At 39.6% G+C, this 24,501-nt stretch overlaps 1 protein-coding gene and 1 long non-coding RNA gene across 3 annotated transcripts in view; one reads left to right on the top strand and one right to left on the bottom strand.

Annotated features, from left to right (window-relative positions):
* Positions 1-24,501, bottom strand: part of LOC121909468 — a 567,936-nt gene that overhangs the window by 155,598 nt on the left and 387,837 nt on the right. The window lies entirely within an intron of this gene.
* Positions 6,863-23,721, top strand: cnpy1 (canopy FGF signaling regulator 1). 2 transcript variants are annotated; one of them, XM_042430018.1, is made up of 7 exons: positions 6,863-7,047; positions 7,897-7,964; positions 8,266-8,368; positions 9,517-9,632; positions 19,989-20,201; positions 22,839-22,935; positions 23,660-23,721. In XM_042430018.1, exons 3-7 carry the CDS (start codon positions 8,275-8,277, stop codon positions 23,698-23,700), a joined length of 561 nt encoding a protein of 186 aa, XP_042285952.1. In that variant the 5' UTR covers positions 6,863-7,047; positions 7,897-7,964; positions 8,266-8,274; the 3' UTR covers positions 23,701-23,721. The 2 variants fall into 2 exon arrangements, with proteins under 2 accessions (XP_042285952.1, XP_042285951.1); XM_042430017.1 differs by lacking the exon at positions 7,897-7,964.

Genomic DNA, 24,501 nt, shown 5'->3' with positions numbered 1-24,501 from the left:
ATGCCTCCTTCTGGGTCAATCAGTCAAAAATATGCAAATCTCCAAGAAATTACATTTATCTGCTCCACAATTTTGCAACAGCATATACATTTAGGAGAAAACATGATGTCACCTGGATTATTTATTTTTTTATCAAGATGATGAGGAAACATTGTCCATCATATTTGGCAAGTTGCAAAATGCTGATAACAAATGTCATGACAATCCATTCAATATTAGTTGAGACATTTCACTTTAAACCACAAATATGAAACTCACAGTGGTGCTCAGATGAAAGTCAAGAGGATTCATCTTCTAGAAACCACGAGGAGACTGATGTCACTTTCATCTTAGCTGTAGCTCTGCACATTTCTCTGATGTGAAACTATCTCTGTGGTTTTCCTGGACCTGCTGCTGCTGCTGCTGTAATAATACACAGAGAATGGAATTATTTTCTGTGTATTATTACATCAGGAGTTCTGTATGGACTCCAGTAACTGTTCTGACAGGATCAGTCTATTTCGGACCTTTCAACAGGCAACAGATATACTAAGAGTGAATATCTTCAGACGGAAATACAAGATGAGTTTGAGACTAAATCGATGAGCTCTGGGCAGTTACAACTGGCAAGGCAGCAAATTTCCAGCATTTTCAGTGGGACAGAAAAGGAGGCTCTGATCAAGTACGTCAAAGAGCTAAAAGCTCAGCTCCACAGTGGCGAGGAACATATTTCATCTCAGGAGCAAACAGTCACAGAGCTCTCCACCAGGAGGAATGAGCTCACGACACTGAATGGTTCATACCGTGAAATGCACCAGCTGTATGAAACTGAGCTTCAGCATAAAAACGCAAGAATGACATCCTAGCAGCAACTGAAGACAGAGAGGAAGACTCACACCGAAAGGGTGTCAGAGTGCCAGGGGCAGATCCAGAGGCTGAGGGCTGAGCAGGCTGCTGTCCATCAAACTCTGCAACAAGATGCCTCTGAGAGAGAGAAGTCCTTCTGCAGGGAGCTGGAGGACCTGAAAATCTAACTCCAGAACAAGACCTCATCTAACCTTGAGGAAGAGGTCAGTCAGACCTTCTGCACAGAAACTGCACGGCTCAAGGAAGACCTGGAGGCCGAGGTCTGTGAGCAGGAGACTTTGCACCTGAACTCCTGGAGGAGGCCAAAGTCTCTGAGGCTCCAGAGAAGATGAAGAAGAAGTGGTGGGTTCTTCTGGAAAAGAACCCGCCACTTCCTTGGCTTGAGGAAGAAAAAGATGGAGAAGTTGGAGGTGTTCATTTCCAACTCAGACTCCAACACCTGAATTGACTATTTTAGCCTCAGCAGCTCAAAGTCAATGAAAACATTTCAAATTCAAAGTTCAGCCTGTAGAGCTGTACATTGCAGTAGCGGGATCAGGGGTGTAGTGGTAAATAAAAGGCTGGGTAAACCCTTTCTTACCTCAGCTGCTCTTATCGCAGCTGTGAAGCTGGTGATGGGTGGATACATTGACCTCAATTAACACATCAATATATACAGGTATAGGTTTGTGTGATCTAATTAACAAAGCCATAGACCTAAGTTCATTTCTGATTTTAGAAAAACAAACAACTTATGAGTGTCCATGCTCTTCACTTCCTCTGGTGGTGATTAAAGAGTTAATAAACATAATCACAAGCATGTCAGACTGAATTCTGTCTGTCAGTCTCCACTGATCTGATGTGAGCACAGTGATTACTCTGAAACTGATACTTCTTTACCCCCCCACCAAAATAAAAAAGAAATCAAGAGCACACAGTTGTAAAACAAATAAGAGGGGTAACAATTATCTTGTCACCCTGGCACCTCATTACACAGCACAGAGGAGGTCAATAATCTTTTCAGAAGCCAAGAGTTTATCAGCGCCAGCCTTTAGTTCAGAAGGAGGAGCCTTTGAGGACAGCTGTCACTGATAGCTGTCACAGGAGATCTCAGATACACAAAGCACACACTGCTGTCAAGGTCACAGAATTGGCTGTCCACAGGAGACCAACATGGCAGGTACTAACAATACTTACATACAGATTTATAAACAGCTCACATTACAAGATCCTCATGTTTTGTTTTTAACCATCTTTTTCTGTCTGTATATGTTGTGAGCTTTTTACATTTGACATTAAATGACTCCTGTGGAGCTTTTGCCCACTACTAATGCTATGGAGCAACATTTTCATGAGTGGGTCCTTGTTTTGTTTGCATCATGCACATGCACGAGCACATGAGCAGAGAAACACATATTTCTGCTACCGGTTTCATACAGTTCTGTTGATTGGCAGTGGTGGTAATGCACCTAATGTGTCATCAAAGACAGTGAAGGACAGAATAGAATAGAATACAACATTATTGTCCACAAAGGGAGATAACTGTCTTTGACCCATCTGGCAGTTCATTAAAACATCAAACCTGCTAACAAGCGAACATGAATGTAAACAATGCAGCATTTTAAATATTTTAAAAATCAGCTTTGTAAATGTCTTATGAGTAAGGAAATACAATACATTCAACACTTTTGTTAGACCTCAGGGATACACACAATATGTTCTAGTGAGAAACACTGAATGTAAACATAAACCTCTGTTTGTAAGGTGGCAATACAGAACAGGTGTCACACTCCAAATCCAAAGGATTCTTCCTCAAAGGAACATAAATGCACTCAGTAACTATCGAGATAGTCATCCTGTTACAATATGCAATATCCTGGGTGTAAGTGTACATTCTGGTGAAAGAATGATACAAGAGGAAAGGGTTCATCTTCTGGGGATCATGACCATGCTCAGTACTCTCTGATATCCCAAGAAAGGACACAGACAAGCAGACACACACATACTTCTGTACATACAACACTGTGTGTCTGTGTATGTGGATATGTTCCACACACATGCAGAATCAACACTTGTAGGTATGTGTAATTTGCATCATCATAAGTTTTGAGGGTCCGTGCGTATTATTGAGTGGATGTTCACATGTACCCTCATGGTCCTGAGCAAATGACCCTTGCAGACAGATGTGTTAAGTGTAATGTGGGCTTTAATATGCCACAGTTTGATATTTCATGTGTATATCTTGGCCTCATGGTGATCCCAGAGGAAATGTTAGTTGTTCACTACAAACATTAGGATTAATTCTCAGGGGGAAATTAATATCCACAGTAAATGTAATGGCAGTAGTTGCAGTGGTTGTTGTCAAGTTATCTGGACCAAAATGGACTGGCTAATGAACTGACATCACCATCTTTTGGCTTTGCAGTGACCTGGAGCTACTGGCTTCATAAACTCTGTGTGGAATTAATCTCAGCAGTACATTTCAGAGTGTGTATGTGTGTGTCTGTCCTGTGGTATTTGTATTTATCCAAGAAGAGAACACAGCCAGAGGGCATTGGAAGATCTGAGACTGAACAAGTTGTCAGTACAAACTTTGTTATGCAGTCAAATACACTCCCTGAAGGAGATAATGGAGCCAGTCCCATCTAAAGCCCCTGCCTCCCCTCACCCCTCTTATCTGCCTCCCTCCTCTGGGATGAGGGCATTGGAACAGATCCGATAGATCTGCTGAGAAGCAGACTCACTCTAAATTCATGGACAGACTCATTGATTTTGGTGTCAGCGGGGCAGATAGGTACCTTTGTTTCTGCTTTTTTTCCCCCCCTTTTCCCTCAGCCATTACAAACCTAAAACATTTTTAGATCACCAAACCCAGTATGAATTAATTATGTCCCAGTTTCTAATATTTCTAAAGATTATTCATTTTTACACACATGTAATGTCACATACATGCAAGCACACATTCCTGGTCTATTACTGTGTAACGTGAATGTTGTATTTCTGCTGCTTACCTCGCAATCATCACAACAATGTGTAGCTCAGTTTTTATCCAAAGACACTTACAAACGATCTCCTCAGAACTCATGGTGGATGCACTGCAGTATGATCAATAGAAACACTGTTGAGAGACCAGCAGAGCTTATATCCTTATCAAAGTCAACTACTGATCTGGCTTCTGGTTGGTCAGCAGTGGCATGTGAGGGGCCAGCAGGAACATATGTTACTTTTCCAGAAGCACTACTCACTCTCCAAGCCAAGATATTGATTATCTGCGTCGGAAATTGTGGCTGCTTATATAAGCATGAAAACATAGGTATATGAGACAAATGATTCCAGGGAAAGTCAGTGAGTTATGTATTCTATCGAATTATTGAGTTATATGTAAGTACAGTATCACCTTGATGTTCCCTGTCTTTGTTCAAAACGCTCACGTAATCCTTGTTTGCCCATTTGTCAGTAGATACATCACATCACACTCATATGTTCACCTTGACCTTGTTCTCATACAGAGCAACAGCAACCTTTTGGGCCTACTGTCTGCACTGCACACACACACACACACACCACACATTTACAGTGTGCAACATACAATGCTTATGTATGTGCTGACAGCTCATGATGATGTGGGAAAGTTCAACTAACCTCTTAGTTTGGTCTGGATGTCTGTTTAAAGGTCAGCATGCGGCTCTTCATCTGACACAATCCTTCTGATCAGCAGGATTTCAAATGATAGCAGTTACCAGGTTTCTGGTAGGTTGCTCAGTTCAGATTGTAGACATTAATATCCTCAATATTTTTTCCCTGTATTACTTTACAGAGACCCAACAATCCCCCATGAGAAAGCACTTGGCAACAGCGGTAAGGAAAAACTCCCCTTTAACGGGTAGAAAGCTCAAGCAGAACCAGGCTCTAGGTGGGCAGCCATCTGCTTTGATCAGTTGGGTTGAGAATGAAGACCTTGATGTTATAGATGACATTTAGGAGGCTTTCACAACAGGGACTCAGGCCCAGATCCAATCGATTATGGCAGGCATATTGCGAAGGTCAACTCCATTGTATGGACTTGGGATCTTGTGATTGGCGTACTTTTCTATACTGGAGCGACAACATAAACAAATGTTGCATAATAGATGATGTAAGTGTACCCTTCTTCTTCTTATTCTTCTTCTTTTCGTTTTTTGGCAGATTGCAAACCAACAAGGTGCATACTGCCACCCTCTGTATCAAAGTGTGTAGATACGGGTCGTCCACTAATCGGAAGATCGGCGGTTCGATTCCCGGCTCCTCCAGTCCACATGCCGATGTGTCCTTGGGCAAGATACTTAACCCCAAATAGCTCCTGATGGCTGTGCCATCAGTGTATGAATGTGTGTGAATGGTTAGTTTCCTCTGATGGGCAGGTTGGGACCTTGCATGGTAGCCCCTGTACCCATTCAGCGTATGAATGTGTGTGAATGGCTGAATGTGATTCGTAGTGTAAAAAGCGCTTTGAGTGGTCGGAAGACTAGAAAGGCGCTATACAAGTACAGTCCATTTACCATTACCATACGCAAGTGTACACAGGTACGGAGCAACATTACGAATGTGAAAGCTGAGTGGCAGGGGAGTGGAGAGGGGCGCAATCCTACTCAGGAACAGTACGAGGCAATCATACCTAATAAGAAAACGCCCTCAATTAGTAGCAGGGGAAACCAGGTCAGATCCCCCTGTGAAGACACCACCTGGCTCCTTGTCTCAAAGTCTCTCCCTCTCTCTCTCTCTCTCTCTCTCTCTCTCTCTCTCTCTCTCTCTCTCTCTCTCTCTCTCACACACACACACACACACACACAGTCATGTTTCCATCACGTCAGAGGACATTACATTGACTTACATTCATTTCCTGGAGACTTATCCTAACCCTAACCATAACCACCACATGCCTAACCCTAACCCTTACCCTAACCTTAACACAACCCTAAACTAACCTAAACTTTAAACCAAGTCTTCACCCTAAAATTAATGATTTACATTAAGGGGACTTGCTTTTTGTCACCATAAGGGAGGCGAGTCCCCACAACATGACTGTGTAAACAGATTTACGTCCCCACAATGTGAGGAATACCTGGACCACACACACACCCACCACACACACACACACACACACACACACACACACACACACACACACACACACACACACACACACACACACACACACACACAGGTGGGAAAGAGTTACATTGTGTTGCTCGATTAACCTTGACATAGAGGTGAGCTGTTATGTTTGGAAAGGGGTGAAGTAGTTATTCAGTAAAATTCCACAAATTAAATTTACAAGAAATTATCTCATATACAGTATGTGCTTTATAAAATCACATATTATAATCATAGGTTTCTCTGTTCCTCATGTACATTGTGATTGTTGGCTATTCCTTCATGCTAATCATATTAATACATATGAAGCCAACCTATTTTATGAGTTACATTTTGGATTTATGAAATCTTAGATCTGCATAGTGATAAAGTGGCCATATCAGGAGGAGGGCAAATGTTTTGGACATGTGCATAAAATAAAATAGAATAAATATGTATGGATGTGTATGTATTTCATGTGTTTCCCCGGGCTGTTAACCGCCCCAAACAGCAACATATAAAACTCTGATTTCATGGAACACACCTCCTGCAGACATGGTAGCTGTTTGATTGGTCGGAGCTCTTTGAGTTTGGAACTTGATTGGTTGACCAGGCCAATGCCTGACTGAACGTGGCTACACCACAGTCGGGCACGTAAAAATACTCAGTCTGCGTCAAGTCAGACGGAACTAGGCAGAGTAAGTCAAGAAGTCCGGTGACTTTTCCTTCAAGATTAAAGCATAAATGATCTAATATAATAAAGTAGTGGAGTGTGAACATACAAGGAAAACCCCTTTTACTTACTGTGGATGGATTTCTATGTTAAGGCAGTTATCTTACTCCCGCTCGTGTCGGTGTGTTACTCAAACAGGCCAAATAGTTCGCCAATAACGCTTTTTGTTTGAAAATTACCACCGGAAGTCATACACTTGTATTGCCGTATGAATGAAACCTGTCAGTGTTGATGTTACTGATAAAACTTGTGAAATTTGAAGCATGTACATTAAAAGTAGCTCATGACAGCTCATCATTGTAGTTGTGACGCCGCTGTCATTTGAGTGTGAACGAGCCTCCGCCGCTGCCAGCTAAGTGTATTAGCTCTCCTCGCAGGTAAGACAAGCTGCCTGCTCGCCGATAAGCTATCCCATAGCCCCAATACACAGACCGCCAAACTCCACTGCAATATATATGAATTTGATTTGACATTGCGTACTAGCAACGATTACACCAGCAGGAAAATGTAGAAATATATTTTGCGAATTGACTGGAGCCAGGCTACAATTCGGCTCGCGCTCATCACATCAAACAGCACGGTTCAGAATAAAGTTGGCTATTTCTGTTTCTTTTGGTTCACCTGTCCTTCTCACTTCCTCACCTTACTGTCTGGATAACACGTTCATTGTCAGTAGAATAATCAGAATGGAAAGTTTCACGCAGCAATTTAATAAGTGTTTGACAGTATTTTACAGCTTCTCATGTCATATTTAGTTAAAATAGATAAAATGAAAACGTATAGGTCTCCCACCTAGCTTTAATTGTGGTTCATCCTTCAGATGCAACATGCTAAAGCACCTCTTTACAGGACCAATTGGTTTTATACAGACAGTAGTATTTGATTACAATCTACCTAACCTCCTAGATAGCTATGCACTATCTTCATAGTGACTTCATCCGTTTACAAAAGGAATATTGTCCACTAGTTTTCACTGTTTATTCTTCATAGTTTTGTATTCTTGTGTGTTTATCAGCCTCTATGACATTTTTGGGTATGTTGGAGCTTAAAAACCCCATCAGTTGATTCAACATTACCAGACTTCATCATGTTTTACAAGACTTCAGAAACTCATTTGTTGTTAATTATGTTAATTGACTTATTGTATCTAATTAAAAACTGTAAAAGTCTGTGGAAAGTTACTTTTAATGTTGAATATTTACACTTAGCTGCCCTTTTTTTTACAGTCCAGCAGTACTGTCCACAGAGGAGTGTATCCTTTCATTTTAGATAGCCTGTACACATCCTCGTAAAGGTTGGGCTTGTTTTTTTCTCTGGGGTTATTGCACTCTTTCAAATATCTTACTCAATACCTTGTTACCTTATAATGGTTTATAACTTAATGGGCAAACTCCAGTTTTGATAACGACACAAAACCAGTTGTGGAGCACTAATGCATGTCATCCCACTCCATGTGTCTCCTTATGCTTCATGTCACTCTACCTGTTTGACTGCTCTGCAACAATACACTATGCTCTCTCTCTCTCTCTCTCTCTCTCTCTCTCTCTCTCTCTCTCTCTCTCTCTCTCTCTCTCTCTCTCTCTCTCTCTCGTTAGGTTATCAATATGGCTTCATGGATTATTCAGATGGCTGTGATGGTGCTATCTGTCTTCATCAGCAGCTGCCAGGGAAAGAAGGACAAGGTGCTGTACTGTTCTGGTAAGTCACCAGAGCCCAGACTGAGGTGTGGTGGAAACACAGGGAATACTGCAGGTTGTCAGAATATGTTTGCAACATGGTTCTAAGAGACACTCTACTCAACAACAACATTTCTTTAATATGATCAGGTTTCACACACACAGCTGCTGGGGAGTAACTAATGGACAGTCCTGCCTATTATAATTTAGCATAGATCAAGGAGGCAAATACAGGTTTGCTGTGTTGGAAAGTAAGGTTGGGGTGATGTGTGGGTTTTTTTTTGTTTTTGTTTTTTTATTTATTGACTTTAAGATCTTTAAAGCAACAATGTACATGGCATGTTTTCAACCTGTGTATTCAGGACCTGTTATTTTACTCTTTGTTTCTGCAACCTGGGAACATAGTAGCATTGTAATAGAATTCAGCAGGTCCAGGAACACATGGTCAGAATGACCGTTCCTATTCAAATTTCATTTTATTATCATTTTATCAAGAAGGAAATTAAGTGGTTGGAGGTGCAGAACAATACATAGAAACATTACAACATTTCACAAAGTAAAACAACTGAGACCATACATGAAAACAGCAATAAAAAAAAGTTTTACATCGTCATATTAGTGTGCTGTGTCCTAAGATGTTCTCCCTCTCAACTGCTAACTTCATTCCAACAATAAAATAAAAATAAATAAAAGAAACCCTCCTCCAACCCACTGACATGCAGACAAAAGTACCACAAATATATGACCATTTGTGACAAAGAAGAACGCTAGACAATAAAAAGATGATTGCACAGGTTGTAAACCTGCTCATTTTTTAGTATTCAAAACTGTAATATCTTATCATTGTATATGAAATCTGCATGTATGTGCAACAGTAAGCATTAACAAGCTCTAATGCAACAGTATAACCTTTGCTGTTCACCATCATTTTTTTCTTCTAATGAAGTAAATCTCTGTGTCATGGAACAGAGTGTTGCAGAGTTCATCAGACATCTGTGATACGTCTCATACTGTCAGTCAGTATAGTTATATAACAGGGACACTGTTATCGACTTACCCAGATTGAGGTTTTGAATAGCTTTTAACGCAGAGAGTGTAGTACAGTAGATTAACGACAGTGAGCTACATCTTGTCTTGCTGCCGTCACTGAGGTTTACCTGTATTTCCCAGCATGCAAGGCGATTGTGGATGAATTGAACTACTCAATCAGTCAGGTGGACCCAAAGAAAACCATCAACATCGGCAGCTTTAGACTCAACCCTGATGGAACCATGCAAGACAAAAAGGTACAGTACACTGATGTGTGGGTAAATATACACTCACCAACAGCTCTTTTTAATATTTAGTTGTTCAAATACATGTTGATCACTGTTTAGTTATGGGTTGATAGATAATTGAAGTCCTGCCCCACTGGTATGTCAGCAGGACCACACTACAGGGGGCCACTAAGGACAAAACAAACATGGAGAAAACGCACTCCAAATCCAGTAAAAGATGCACAAATCAAGTGGTGCAAATATCAAAAGTCGTAATTCTCCACAGTCACTGGGTACTGCTTCTTTTATTAATCTTATTGTTTTAAAATATGCAACTCAACATTTCAAACCTTTCCATTCATTTTATGTGGATTATGTAATATTATAGAGAGCTGAAGTGAAACTGGAACTTCTGGTTCTGTTTCAGAAGTAGGAAAACCTAAAAAAGAATCCCACTGACTTTTGTACTAACACTGGAATAACTAAAAGTCCAGCCTCTCAGTATGTCATTTTGTTCACTCCATATCTTTCAACAAGGACAGTAGTTAAAAAAAAAAAGATCTAATATTGTTGTTTTAGCATCCTTAAACTAATGCCATTCCCCATAAGCACTAGACCTTTGCAGATAGCAGAGATTACAGTTTAATAGTTGGAAAATTGACCCTAGAAGAGTGTTTGTAAATTGTAAATTAAAAATTTGGAAGAAGCTGAATTACGATGACATGAGTAAAGCTGTAGTTCTTTGTATGCTTAAAAATGAATTGTCCTTTAAATGTATTAAAATGACAATGTTTTTCAACTTTAAAAGGAAAGTGACGTAGTGGAAGCTGATTTTTTTCTAGAATATAGGAACACGCATCATTTTACCAGAAACACAGATGAAAGAAAAGCTGAATGAGAGATAACAGAGATAATCAGAGATAGCCAGACACTATACCTTCATCACACTGGATTATTATTACGCAGCCACTTGTTGCAGTAACAAAGTCATGATTATTCCAAGTTTAATGAATGCACACATTTTTTATTTAAAGAGTATATTTGTGCGTTATTTGTCTAGAACTGCATGGTTCATTATAGAGTATCTGTTGGATAACCAAACTACATTTCAGAACATTATTTAAAGGGCCACTCCACCAATTTTACATATCAAAATCAATTAGTCATAACTGGTACTACTCATCCATCTTCTCTGAAGCTCTGAAGGAGCTTTATCAAGTCTGAGAAAATAACCCTGATGATGTCATCAGACCACAAAGGTCTGTGTTACAAACTTGATGTGTGGAGTTCGAAACTCTAGACTTATGCCTATAGAAAAAACTCTTTACATACTATACGTTGCACTATATTTACCCTCCTCCATATTATTAGTGTGTCCCCATTTATCCTCTGCACAGTGCCACAGTCATGGAGGGATTAATGAAAGATGCCAATGAGATGAACCAGTAGCCTCCTGGTTGAGACACATAGGATCCAGTGTTTCAGCAGCTTAACCCTTACTAGGGACTAAATTCAGTATAGCTCGACCTTTTTTTTTTTAACTCTGTCTTTCACAAGTCCCTCAACCTATTGGCATGCAGTACTAAAGCACTGCAGAATTCTTCTAAAGGAAAGAATGTTACTGCACTGTCATCTTTGCTTCATGTCACTGGGTTTCTGTCAAAAGTATGATTTGAGCACCATGAATCACAGGTTTTGTCTCTGTTTTCTTTCATACATCGTGGTTTCTCATTGAAAATAAAATCACAACCACATACAGCCAGGCTAACTAAAATAAACAAACAATAGAGAAAAACCAAAAACGCCAATGTAACACAAGGTGGTGCCAGGGGAGAGGCAGCCTCCTGGCTACCAGAATGGGGCAGGTTTTCTATAACCTGGAGACAGAAGCAGCGGGCCGGGGCGGTCACACTTCACAGAGAGGCTGTGATCAGTGATGTGGAGGAGTCACTGCAGTCCTTTTCTCCTCAGAGTAGAATTGATTTCTAGTGTTGCTGTGTGTGTGTGTGTGTGTTTGAGAGAGAGAGAGAGAGAGAGAGAGAGAGAGAGAGAGAGAGAGAGAGAGAGAGAGAGAGAGTGATGCTGTGTGAACATGGTGAGACTATGGATCCAGGTTATTGTTCCTGGTCTAATGAGGTCACATCCCACTGGAGCCTGGACATCCTCTATTGCCCTGGGACCAGGCTATCATGAGGTGTCCAGCTCTGCTATTGATTTCCTGGGCTAATCCCTTTTTAGACTGTCATTGATAGCTGCACTGATTGGTGTGTGCAAGTAAGAAAAGAGGGCTGGGAGAAAGGGCTAAAAACAATATCTTTATTTTAAGCCTTTTGATGTTATTAAGTATGTCTCTATTCATGTAGTATCTGTAAAATTGTTGACAAGACACCTCAACTCACCTCCAGAATACTTTCCTCCTTAAATGAAAGGGTTATTGTATCTGTGGTTACTTGGTGATCCATCCGACACACTTTTGAAACATTGTTTTTGTCTCTTAATTATGAAGACACATATCCACACTTGGACAGATTTCATAAAATCCATTTGCATGTGAAAATTATTTCCAAGATCGAGACTTAAACAGCTGAATGAGAGAAAAAACTGCTAAATCTCTTCTTCCTCCTTTAGTCTGCAAACAACTAAACTGTTGATCACAGCCACTCACCTATACTGTGTTGTAATACAGACCGTATTAAGGCTTATTTTTATTTTTGTATTCAGACAACAGAACAAACAAAAAATACACAGAAGTACTCTCTGTTAAAAAAGAAGAGTAACTCCTGCGTTTTTGACTGAGATGGTGATCAAATCTATATTTTTTGATCACAAAGTTATTTGAAAAAAACATTAAACATAAATAACAAAAATCCAATTTAATGACAACACCTCTGCTGTGTGATTGGCTGCATGTATATATTGACATTTAAAATGAGTTACCAAGAGGAGTTAGAGTGGATAGAATGTAGTCCTCTTAACTTTGGCTGGCTTCAGATTTACCCACTCTGGAGGAAAAGATGTGTTTCTTTTACCGGCGGGAGGAGCTCTAGAGCAGCTCGTCCACTAATCGGAAGATCGGCGGTTCGATTCCCGGCTCCTCCAGTCCACATGTCGATGTGTCCTTGGGCAAGACACTTAACCCCATATTGCTTCTGATGGCTGAACCATCAGTGTGTGAATGATTAGATTTCCTCTGATGGGCAGGTTGGGACCTTGCATGGTAGCCCCTGTACCCACACAGCGTATGAATGTGTGTGAATGTGATTCGTAGTGTAAAAAGCACTTTGAGTGGTTGGAAGACTAGAAAGGTGCTATACAAGTACACTCCATTTATAGGCAGGTTATTGTGGACATCAGCATTAAAATGAGTGTTCACAGATACATATGGAAAGCCAAGAGACTTCTCTTTTATGATTACTTGCAGAGGTCAATATGGTAGTAAATACAATTATTTAGGTCATTATGTCACTTTGTGGTGAGTGGGTGGACTCCACCCTACATACAGATGGTCTCTTTATCTCTGTGTGACAGAATGATATGACATATTTCAACAGCAGCCCTTATATTTTAAGGGGTTAGAAGAGCTATTGTTAGTCCCCATGATGGATACTGCATTGATGTCACTCAGATGCTAAATGTAAGTGTCCTTCATGGTGCTATTAATGCTGCTATCTGTGTCATTATAGCTTCTCATTAAGCAGTTGTCTAAAGGTGGATTAATTTAGATATGAATGCTAATTACTCTTCTTGTGCCCCCCTGTGAGTCCTGCTTAGATTTCATTTAGTTTACCCTCAAGCTGTATGTGTGTGTGTGTGTGTGTGTGTGTGTGTGTGTGTGAGTGAGAGTGGGTTTGCAGTAAACTGATGCAGGCAGAGGATAGAGATGCTTGTGTGTGCTAGCTATGTTCATACTTATGTAATGATATGTTAAAAATGAAGTTTTGAAACTGCTTTATAGGTCAAATCCACGTCATATCCTTTTCCCTTTGACCACACAAAGACATTTTGACATCACATCCACATATTTGCAGCAGCTATAATATATTCAATGTACAAAATGTTTCAAGCATTTCAACAGCATAACATTTTATTCTGGAATATTCATTTTACTGTGAGCCCCAACAACCATACAAGAAGAAGCAAAATATCACTTTTCAGGCATCTACAGATTCTTAAAGTATAAATATTTTAAATTCCATTTTATAAGTAAGTGAGTTAAATGTCCTCAGCACTACTCCAGTGATTTAGTATTTAGTGTTAATTAATGAGGGACAGTTAAAAAAAACCCATTAAAAACTGAGGCAACAGAGAGATATTCCCACTTTTAATCCCTAGTATGTGTCATGCTCCAAAAACACTGGATCCTACGTTTCCCATAATGCAACTCAATAGCATGTTTTCAAGGTTTGTTTTTATTGTCATTATACATTACAGGATTGCACACACACAGTAGACCCTGCCCCACTGACTACTGCTCACGTCTTCCAAACTCCTCACATCCTCTTTGTAATTTAGACTTCCTGTTAGAAAATGTTAAGTTTCAAGCCCAAGCTGAAATAACCCTGATGACATCTGTCACAGAGTTCTACCTTGACCACCTCTAAAGGGAACACACAAGCATACTTTAAGGTATTAGTGATAGATAAATTAAGTGCAGATTAGTGCAACAAAAAAAAAAAAACCCAAAAAACTTGTTGCGCCCTCTTCTTCAGCAATGGAGTGGATGTGGATAGAAACATGCTTTAATTTGTATTTCCTCTTGTAGATTTCTTTAGACATGAACATAGAGGGACTCCTCAGGATGAGTAAACTTTACTACATGTGTACAATTAGTGGAGTGCTCAGGAGTTACTTGTGTGCAGTACTTCTACTGACCTGTGGGTAAAGACCTGTTCCAACAAGTGCCAGTATTTATTACAATGTAGAATCACTTTGCTGTTTGTCCGAAAGGTTAGTGTATAAATGCTTAAATTGGCTCCTGTTGCCTATATGCAGCCCCCTATTTTAATCTCATACTGGTGCACCCTGTCAACTTAAACCTTCCTCTGTGATTTTTCACATAATTTGAATTTCTTCATGTTGGTCAATAAAGTTTTACACACATAAAGTCTTAAATGGATTTGAAGAAGAGTAGTAGGTTTGTTATCATCCCAGTCAGCAGGCCAGGATAGCTGAGCTCCTCCTCTGCCCTTAGCTGACACTAACCTCCACCTGTTGCATTGTTCGGTCAATCAAATGTTACTGAGCCACAGAAGAAGCCAAACCTTGATCCCATGCCCTCCCAGCTCCCTTCTTTTCAGCAGCTTTTGACCTAGTGTGAATCGGAGAGGGAGGGATGTCACAGCTTAGATGCCATCAGCGAGGAGGATTTGCAGGTTTTAAGTCTCTGCTCTTTGGCCTCCTCACAGTAGGACTTCCTGGGGGCATGGGGCTGCTCTGTGGCACAAAAGTTAAACCTGCCTGCCCCAACAATGACACATTTAAGGCCTCCAAAGACATTGAACTTAGTTGGAGCAGTGAGCTGATCTCATAGTGACCGGTGGGAAGTCATGCATTGAGAATGAGAGGATGCACAATGGCATGCTGACACAGTGACACATAATATCATGGCCCACAAATGTGACTGAGTGAGGTGACATTTTACTGATTTTTTTTTTTTTCCTAATCCAGAAAGGTTTTCCTTGGAACAATTCAACATTCTTAGAAATACACATATTTGCTTTCTTTCTGACAGTGAGGTGAGAAATGAATATCAATTTCATGTCTGTTAAGTGTTGTCTATAGTCAGGATGTGGTTAGCCTAGCTTAGCATTATGGCTGAAAGCAGGTGAAAAGTGCTAGCCTGGCTCCATCCAAAGTTTAAAAATACACCCACCAACACTAACAACTCTAAAGCTCACTAATTAACATCTTGTATGTTCAATCTTTACACAGACAGAAATGTAAAGCTGACTATTGTTCCTCAGTTGGCAGAATACCTGGATACGTTTAGCTCTGCTGCTAAGGAATCTCTTATCAAACCTTTTATCTCTCTTCACTCTTTTTGTGTAAGGAAAGGGTAACGAAAAACATACTGTAGGGAGCAGACTTCTTATTTTTAGCCAAATGTTGCTGTTGCTGGTTAAAACAAGAAACAGCATGGCAGATTTAATCAGCTGTAGCTAATTAACATAAATTCAATAATGACTAAAACAAAAAGTTTGTCTGTTCACTGGTTAATGTGTTCTGATGTCTGTATTCAGCTGTATTACCAAACCTGGAAATCTTACTGTTGTTCATTAAGAAATAGTTCCTGGACATAACTCTAAAAACTCAAACTGTGTATATTAAACAAATGAGTTACAACGTATTAAAGAGAGAGCTTTAAGGGTGTTGGTAGGTATATTGTTGAAGTTTGTAGGGTGTACAGAGGATCAGACTATTCCTCGATATCCCTACCCCCCCCCTGCAACAAGAGCACAATCCCTCACTGGCTTCCCACCAGTATGTAACTCCCTCCTAAAACTACCATTATTTTTTCACTTTGGACAAGGACAGGCAAGCAGTTTTCCCCTGCTCTCTGTCTTTATGCTAGGCTAGGCTAGGCTAACCATATCCTGCCTTTGAGTTGATATCAGTCTTCTCATCTGACTGATCGGGGGGGAAAAAGCAACTAAGCATATTTCCCAAAGTGTTTCTCTGTTGCTTTTAAGTACTGTGCCAGGCCTCACCTGTTCCCCATCCTCTTCCAAATTGCAAACATTAATCAGCTCTAGGCTATAATTTAATGGTTTTCTAAGGGTGAATATCATTTACAGTCAGAATTGCCAGCTAATTACAATCCCTCCAATATTTCTCTCTTGTCATCATGAAGTGATATTATATAATCAAACCTTTTGCACGAGCATCCTCATTCACTAATCCATGCTTTAAATGGTATAATGGTCAAAATGACATTTCAGCTTCTCCTTCCACTCTGCTGTTTTGATGTCAATATTATGATTATTATTATTAATTTATGGGTCTTTATTGGCCCATATCAGCAGGACAATGAAATTGAAAGGCCCCTGTCCACAGCAGTGCAATAATGGCTCCCTGTCCAATGGGAATTGAATGGAGGATAGCATCCCTGAGAAGCCTATTCTCTGGCCCAACCAGTCGCACCCCCCCCAATACCACCGCCTCCCCCCCCCCACCCCATTCTTCAAACAACGCTGTGACTGACAGCTCCCTTTCACACGGCTCCGACTGGCAAGGAAGGGGTTTAATTCCAAACCATTTTGTAGCATGGCATGATAATGACTGAGACGCAAGCCCACGGGCTGCAGTGAACCGACGTGGTTTTATTGTCGGGCAGGGAGAGAGGAGGTTTTTAATGGTGTTCAGATGGAACTGAGGATTTAGTTTTGAGTTGAAATATCAACTATTCGTCAATTTCGTCAAATTCATATATAATGAGAAAACACAACTTTGAGTACTGTGATGTTCCACAGTTATGATTTTATAATAGTCATATAATTTCAGACAATAATAATATGTATATTAAGCAAAAGGAAGACATATTTTCCTACATTTATCTGACAGCTATAGTACTAGTTGTAAAATATGATGAAGTGGTTTAAAAATAATGCACTGTTACAGATTTTTAAAAATGCCTAACACTATATAAATGAGTTAAATGTGACTTAAATGCTAATGCATCAATAATAATCATATAATATACAATGATAAATGACACTGCCACTGAAAGGGGTCATTTTTCCATTTCAGTATACATTTTATTTTTGATACTTGATATATATATATAGTACATTTTACTGATAGTACTTGATAGTACTTACTAGTATTTATTTCTACTTCTGTCAGATTTTGAATGGTGGACTTTAATTTGTAATACAGTATTTTTTTTAAAGACATTACTAAAAGACATGGGAGACTCAGTCAACAATGAAAAGAAAACCTGTCACCTTCACAAGAGGTTCTCAGTCATGATTGTTATCTAAACAAGCACTTAGTCCATTTTTAAGTCCAAAAAAGGTCCCAGGAGGATATTGCAAATTTAAAAGCTTTTACAAATTTAAAGCTTTTATCCCAACCAAGCTACCTTAAAGATGCTATGTTATGTAGTCTTTCAAATCTGGCAGCTTGACCTTTTTTCCAGTGCCTTAGAGCTCTGTCCCCTAATAAACATAATCAGGATTCAAAGGGGCTGCTGAACAAAGCATCTACCCTGGACTTCCAGAACATGACAGAATATTATTATTAACCAAATAGCATCTATACATTTGAGAAAACCACTTTTGGGTAGAATATCACGATATGAAATATGACCTCATTGAATTTGGAAGTTCATTCATTACCTTAGAAATAGTGGTTTGATAATAATATGAATTTAGAAAATACTTCAAACTTATTGTTGGCCACTAACTAAAGACAAATGAGCAAACTCCGGTTGACTGTAAGATGTGGTTGAAAGCTCCAGTAAAAGCTAGTAAGTAGGCATTGAGTTAAAACTATTTTGTCAAACTAATTATTAATGTTTGTAGAAGATCATTCAAGTGACAGAAAATAAATCGCCAACAATCTTAACAATTCTAGTTAATGATAGGAAACCCATCTGTCTTTGAGTTTTGGACTGTTGGTCAAACAACAGACAAAATAAGATATTTAAATATATCAACTTGGGCATTTGCACAATTTTCTGTATTTTTTTCAACCAAATATTTTAGTTAATGAATTGCACATCAGTGGATAATGAGAGCAATTGTTAGTTGCAGCTCAAAATGTCTGTCCTATAATTATGCTAGACTAAACATAATCACTAATTTCACTCATTCAGCGGATGATATGCCACCGCTGGTGTCAGAGTCATCACAACCAGATTATGATTGATAGGTGAACCTCATCGTCATTGGCCGGCTTGACCTACATCCCTCCGTGCTCGGCCTTCAACCTTTGGCCCCTTGCTGTAACACATTCTGTTGACCGGCCAACTTCCTTCCTTCCTTCCTTCTCAGCACAACAATGTTGTCAAGCTCAAGGGATCTTCTCCTGAATGAATCAGAAGTGAAAGAGGTGGGGTCGACCTTAAAGACAGAGGGATTAGTGATTGGTTAGATTTATTTTTTTTACTATGAAGAAGCTATTTGTTGAGCAGAGTCAGAGGCAGAAAAATGGAGAACGTGAAGGAAGGATTTGCTGGACAACAGATGGCGCAGAGGCCCTTTGTCACTTTGTGACATCTAAAAATGTGTGTGTGTGTGTGTGTGTGTGTGTGTGTATAATGTAATCAGTAGGCCTGGCCCGGAAGGGAACACAGCCAATTCTGAAAAGAGACAAAAGGGGTCAGGGAATATATCTACAATGTTACAAAATCCAGTTCATCTGCAAGATGCCCTCCAACCCTCCCCTCTTCCTCTCTGTGCTGTACACCCCCAACCCTCCCCCCACCCTCACCCCACCACCTTTTGACCACAGAGGACAAGGAAGATTTCCTCCTTTGATCATTGGTGGATGGAGGGGGGGGGGGGGGGGGGGGGGGGGGGGGGGATGAATGGGCCAAAAAAGCAGCAGAGGAAGAAGTGTGGGGGCTGAGAAGACGAGCTGTTTACCCTGCACTTGGCTTCTGTTGAGGCCTCCTGCTTCTCCCATCTCCTCCTCCTCTGACCACCACCCTCCTCCAGGAAACCAAACCCTCAATTTTTGTTTTTTACCAGCCCAGTCAGAGGTGTAAAGAGCCCTCCCTCCTTTCGCCCTTTTCACCGCCCCATCCTCGCCCCTTCACCCCCTCCCCGGGTGTCACCCCTGTCACCCGCTCTCCTTCCGCGAGTGGTGGGAGCAGCGCGCTGCACCTGTCTTGACCCCCGTCTAGACATGGCTGCTTCACTGTTTGGTCCTCAAAAGGGGGGGGGACAGGAAGAGGATGGTGGAGTTTGGACGGAGAGGTGGGGAGGGTATTCACACAGGTTAAAAGTCAGAGTTGGAGGGTGAGGTTTGTTAGTGAGGATGGAGAAAACAAAGCGGAAACAAGAGGTCACCCTGTTGACCCACATAGAGCCCTGTGGTGTAACACAGCTGACACCAGGGCAACCCACACTCTGAGGAGGGCTTTTAATATTAGACAGATTTTTAAAGAGATTTTTTTTCCCTCCTCATTAGCTATCTCTTTCTGTTATGTTTCTCTTATTTTTAATAATTTTACAACCTATTTTTCCTTTTTAGGCGTACCCAACTTTCATTTGCCTGTTTTTGTTTTATAGTATAGGAAACATTGTGAAAATAAGGAGAATGACATATGACAAAGGAACCAGGCCAGACTGAAGCCCAGGACATCGGTACACTCACGCCACCAAACAAGTTCGACGTCTGGTTTCCATCTTTTTATCTCTTCTCTCTCGATTGTGTGGCCAGGTACCGCTGGCTCGCTCAGAGACTCACCTCAGTGAGCTCCTGGATGGCGTGTGCAGCAGCATGAGCGACTACGCCCTCCACGTGGACCCCGACACCCAGCAGAAACAGTACATGAGGTTTGCTCCCAGAAGCAGCGGGGCCACCGGGGACTTCCCTGACTTTAAAAACTTCCAGTTTGATGGACCTGACGCTTCCAACGCCTTGAAATTCGCAGTGAGTGCAAAAGTGTATTATCCATAATTACACTGTAGAAGATTCTGTATTTGTGATAGAGCTGTAACATGAAGCCATAGATTCATTTAGGGGCATGAGTTGCACCAGATTAATCCACAACTAAGTACTGTATGTCTTTGCTATGTTCTTAGTTAATACTAAAATCTTAGATCTACTAAACCTTAAACCTTTGCTAGAAAGGAACAGAAACGTGTAAATCAGTTGCTAGGAAACATCTGTAGCCAGTCCAATGGTAATGCAATCAACTCTGCAACCAGGAAGTAGTGATAGTAGTAGCATTACAAGCTGTAACACAACTTCCAAACTTAACAGTTGTTGGGAGCCAAACACTGTATTAAAGCCGACTATCTTTTTTAAATGTTGCTATGACTTTATTTAATTAACTGTATATCAGATTACATGGAGACATTCTATATATGTGTTTCACTATTAATAGTGTTCATGCAGTTTAGAGTGAGTGGAAAATATCTCATTATACAACCTAAACAATCTCGTTTCATTGGTTCATCATTATCAGCACAGCCTTTTGTAATTTGAGGTAATTTTGTGAAATGTGTCATTTAAAATAAGACTAATATACATTATCAAACAGCATTTTGATTGTCAGATCGCATGTGTTGTACATTTTCCATATTACCTTAGCCATTAGCCAGAATTTAAGAAATACTGAGGTCATGAATTCATGTCCTTCCAATAAGCACCAATACTCAGGTGTTTATTAATTATATTTTGTTGGCCTCAGAGTACTCAAATGTATGTATATTGAGGCTAAACATGCTGGCATCAGCCTGTAAAATACCTGCCATTAGGAGGTTTTTAACTGTAGAATGAAAAGTTTGTGAAACCCCTAAATGCCCCGACAAAAATAACGCGGACATGACCTCATTGTCCTCAGTGTAAGCTACAGCTCTGCCTCTGCTGCTCTTCAGTCCTAACTGCTCCATATATTAGCAAGCTAGTTTTGACAGCTTCAGTCAACAGGTAGAAGGTCAAAATATTTAACAGCAACTCATATCTTTACGTAAGTTTGTGTGCTGCGATCTGTTTTATGAATCACTGATTCATAAAACACTAATGCTGGCGTTACTTTGCCAGATTATACCATGTTGTGTCATGTGACTAAATCATTTGCATTGTTTTTTATGAATGGGAAAAAAAATTGATATAACATTCCTGGATTGTGTTCAGATAATAAAAAATGGAATATTGTCACATTCAGATTTCTACATACTTCAATGCAGTTTCATACAAACATTGCGGATGATTTGAACACCAGAGTATCAGAGTCTAGTGCTGTCTCCTATTAATTCTGGACTTACTACATTTGATGTGACATCCATTCTAGATAATAACATATAGATAATAGATATTCATCTGACTTATTGCTAACAATGTATAGAGTTGTACAATACGGAAATTATCTCTTCAGAACAGATTTCATTGAGATACTTTTACAAAGTAAAAGTGAATTAGAAAAAACAGAATCCCAGTTGTTTTGTGGCTTTAGCATGTTTTCGTGTTACAAAATCACTCCTCATATATATGCTTATACATATGCTTATACATATGCTTATTGCTCCTTATCACACAACAGAGTTTCAATGTGCAAAACTCTTCACACAAAATGATGCATAGAAACTCTCCATTCATACAAGGTAAAATAATGACTGTGTGTCGCTTTACTTTATCTGTTCCGTGTCCACAACGTTTGTTTTTATTAAAGCAGCTTGGTGCATTACAACCTTTTGACCAGTAAATAAAGGAAGTCAGTGTATCACAATAGTGATGAGGTAATTAGCAGTTATGTTGCAATGCTAATAATGATGGTAAAATCAACTTACATTCTGTCAGTGACCTGTATGTATGTATGGTAATAATCATCTGAACTTGTGCTAATATGAGTCGACTGTATATTGAGCTCTGAACATGTGATTCGGTGTTTTGTATCTAAAAAAAGGTCAAAATCGTGACTTTGTCTGTTTGAATTAAGAATTGTGCACACTGAAGCTGATGTGTAAATTGAGGCAAAGCACGTGTGTGTGTGTGTGTGTGTATATATATATATATATATATATACACACACATATATATACTATATTTAGGGTTAGTGGGATGCTTCAGCTCCATGCCTAGATCAGGAAAACATTTCAAAACCCATGCAAGTTTCAAATAATTATTAACGGTCTGCATTTAATAAATTGAACCTTTACGCTGAAAATTCACATCACAGGCATTTAGGCTTTTACACGTTGCTCGTGAGATCAGTGCTTTCTTAACAAGTCCTTCTTGAGAAAATATTTCCAAAATTCTCCCCATGACTACTGGCTAAAACACATTCAATGCAAATAGAATGAGAGTCACAGGTTAAAGGTAATATTATCCAACCCGCTGTGGTGTAGCAGCAGTGAGCAGAGTTGTCAAAATGGCTGAATAGTTTGGCAAACAGTGGAGGGAAAAAAAAATGGCCACCGCCCTGAAAACAGCGCACCCACCATTGTGCGAAAAAGACGTGATGAACACAGTGTGTGTGTTGTGTATGCATGGCCGAGCTCGCCTCAGCTCGGTTTCCTCCAGGCCCGAGTTTTTCTTCTCCATTTGTGTTTTTTTTTCTCTCAGTGTGAATCCATCGTGGAGGAGCTGGAGGATGATATCATCTCTCTGTTCAGCCAGGACACAGAGCATGTGCACCAAGAGTTATGCAACAGAGTCTCAGGTACCACAGCTTCTCTTCACACATATCTCTAACCACAGATATGATGCAGCCGTTTCTTTCATATTCTCTCTACAGCCATTTTCATCCCTCCCCTCAACACAGGATATCTATATCAGCCTGAACTTCCACTAGAGGCATTTAGATTAGATTCACTGAATACATGGATCTAAGCATGTTCAGTAATATTGTAAAACACTAATGAGCTCATGCTGTGTTGTAAAAGGAATAAGTTGTTTCATTCATTTCTATTTCCTACAGTGTGTAATCATTAGAGGTGGTTTTGGATGTTGGCTTTGACTTCTAGAGCCTTATGTAATAACATTTAGTAAGATCCCTGATTCAGCTGACAGTGCATCAGTACAATAAACCACTGTCTTTATAAAGTTATTTCAATGGTAAATGTAATCTTATTGAGGTATTATTAGTATACAAACTGAAGAAGTGCTCTAGAATAAATGTTTCCAATGTTTAAATGCCTCAATTTCACAAATGATCACGATGAACTCCCTAAAACCAAACGGCAAACTAAATTCTTCTTATCTGTATAATGAATCAACATTGTGTCCACTATAAAACACAGTATCCTTCCAACATTGTGCCAAAAAGTGTCATCTGAATTAAAACCTCTATTTTTCATTTATCTACCTATTTATTAACATAGGCAACTTATAAACCTCAACACTTTTACTCATATTGTTTTTTTTCTTTCTGCTTTTTATTTCAGACTACTGTAAAGACGCCACTCACACAAACGAGGAGTTATAGTGTCGTTTGATATTTTCAGTGTAAAAAGGTGGGACCAGCGTTGTTGTTGTTATGAGTAGAAAAACGAGGCCTTTTAAAAAAAAAAAAAAAATCTGTTTTTGACAAATAATTGCAAATCTTTTTAAATAAATAAATGATAAATATTGAGAAAAGACATTTTGCACATTTGTTCTTGTGGATTCAGCTGCTGGCTCTTAGTGAGTATTTCTCTATTGTCTGAATGAACAGAATCAAACATACAAACTGTCATCATGAATATAGCAGCAGTGATTGTTTGCACAGTTCTTTTATTTGGTGTGAAAGTACATTTTTGAGTCGAGGGAAACATTTGCTGGTTTCAGTTTTTCTCCGTTTGATATCATGTAAACTAAACAGCTTTGTGTTCTGGACTGTTGATAGAACACAACAAGACATTTGAAGATATATTGTTGCACTCTGGGAAATTAAGACGAACATTTTTATTGACTACACGATTAATTCACTGAAAAAATAACCAATAGATAATTCAATTAATTATTAGTTGCAGACCTAATTTAACGACATAATTATACAACTTTGTTTTTGCATTGTTGCAGTCTTTAGGAATATAATGATATAGCTATTAGCGAGGTAAAGTGTGATTTTTTTGAACTTGCAAGATTTTTTTGCCACTTTGTAAATACGATCAAATACCTGCAGGTGAAAATATAGAACAAACAAAAAATGACCTGAGCACATGTGTTTGTCTTCAGTGCTGTGCTTGTGCAGCAGAATGTCTTCTCATGCAAACTAAGCAGGTGTAGAAGAATCCATTGTCTGATT

Source organism: Thunnus maccoyii, chromosome 12, assembly GCF_910596095.1.
Source record: "Thunnus maccoyii chromosome 12, fThuMac1.1, whole genome shotgun sequence".
In the NCBI taxonomy this organism is placed as follows: domain Eukaryota; kingdom Metazoa; phylum Chordata; class Actinopteri; order Scombriformes; family Scombridae; genus Thunnus; species Thunnus maccoyii.
The sequence above is the reverse complement of the archived record's forward strand: the minus strand, read 5'-3'. Positions and strand labels throughout refer to the sequence as shown.

What these genes read in the sequence shown, in the direction of transcription:
- cnpy1 (XM_042430017.1), top strand. Translation starts at nt 8,275, where the DNA reads ATGGCTTCATGGATTATTCAGATGGCTGTGATGGTGCTATCTGTCTTC. An exon ending in GAACCATGCAAGACAAAAAG is followed by an intron (nt 9,633 to 19,988) that starts GTACAGTACACT and finishes TTGTGTGGCCAG; the next exon opens with GTACCGCTGGCTCGCTCAGA. An exon ending in CCAACGCCTTGAAATTCGCA is followed by an intron (nt 20,202 to 22,838) that starts GTGAGTGCAAAA and finishes TTTTTCTCTCAG; the next exon opens with TGTGAATCCATCGTGGAGGA.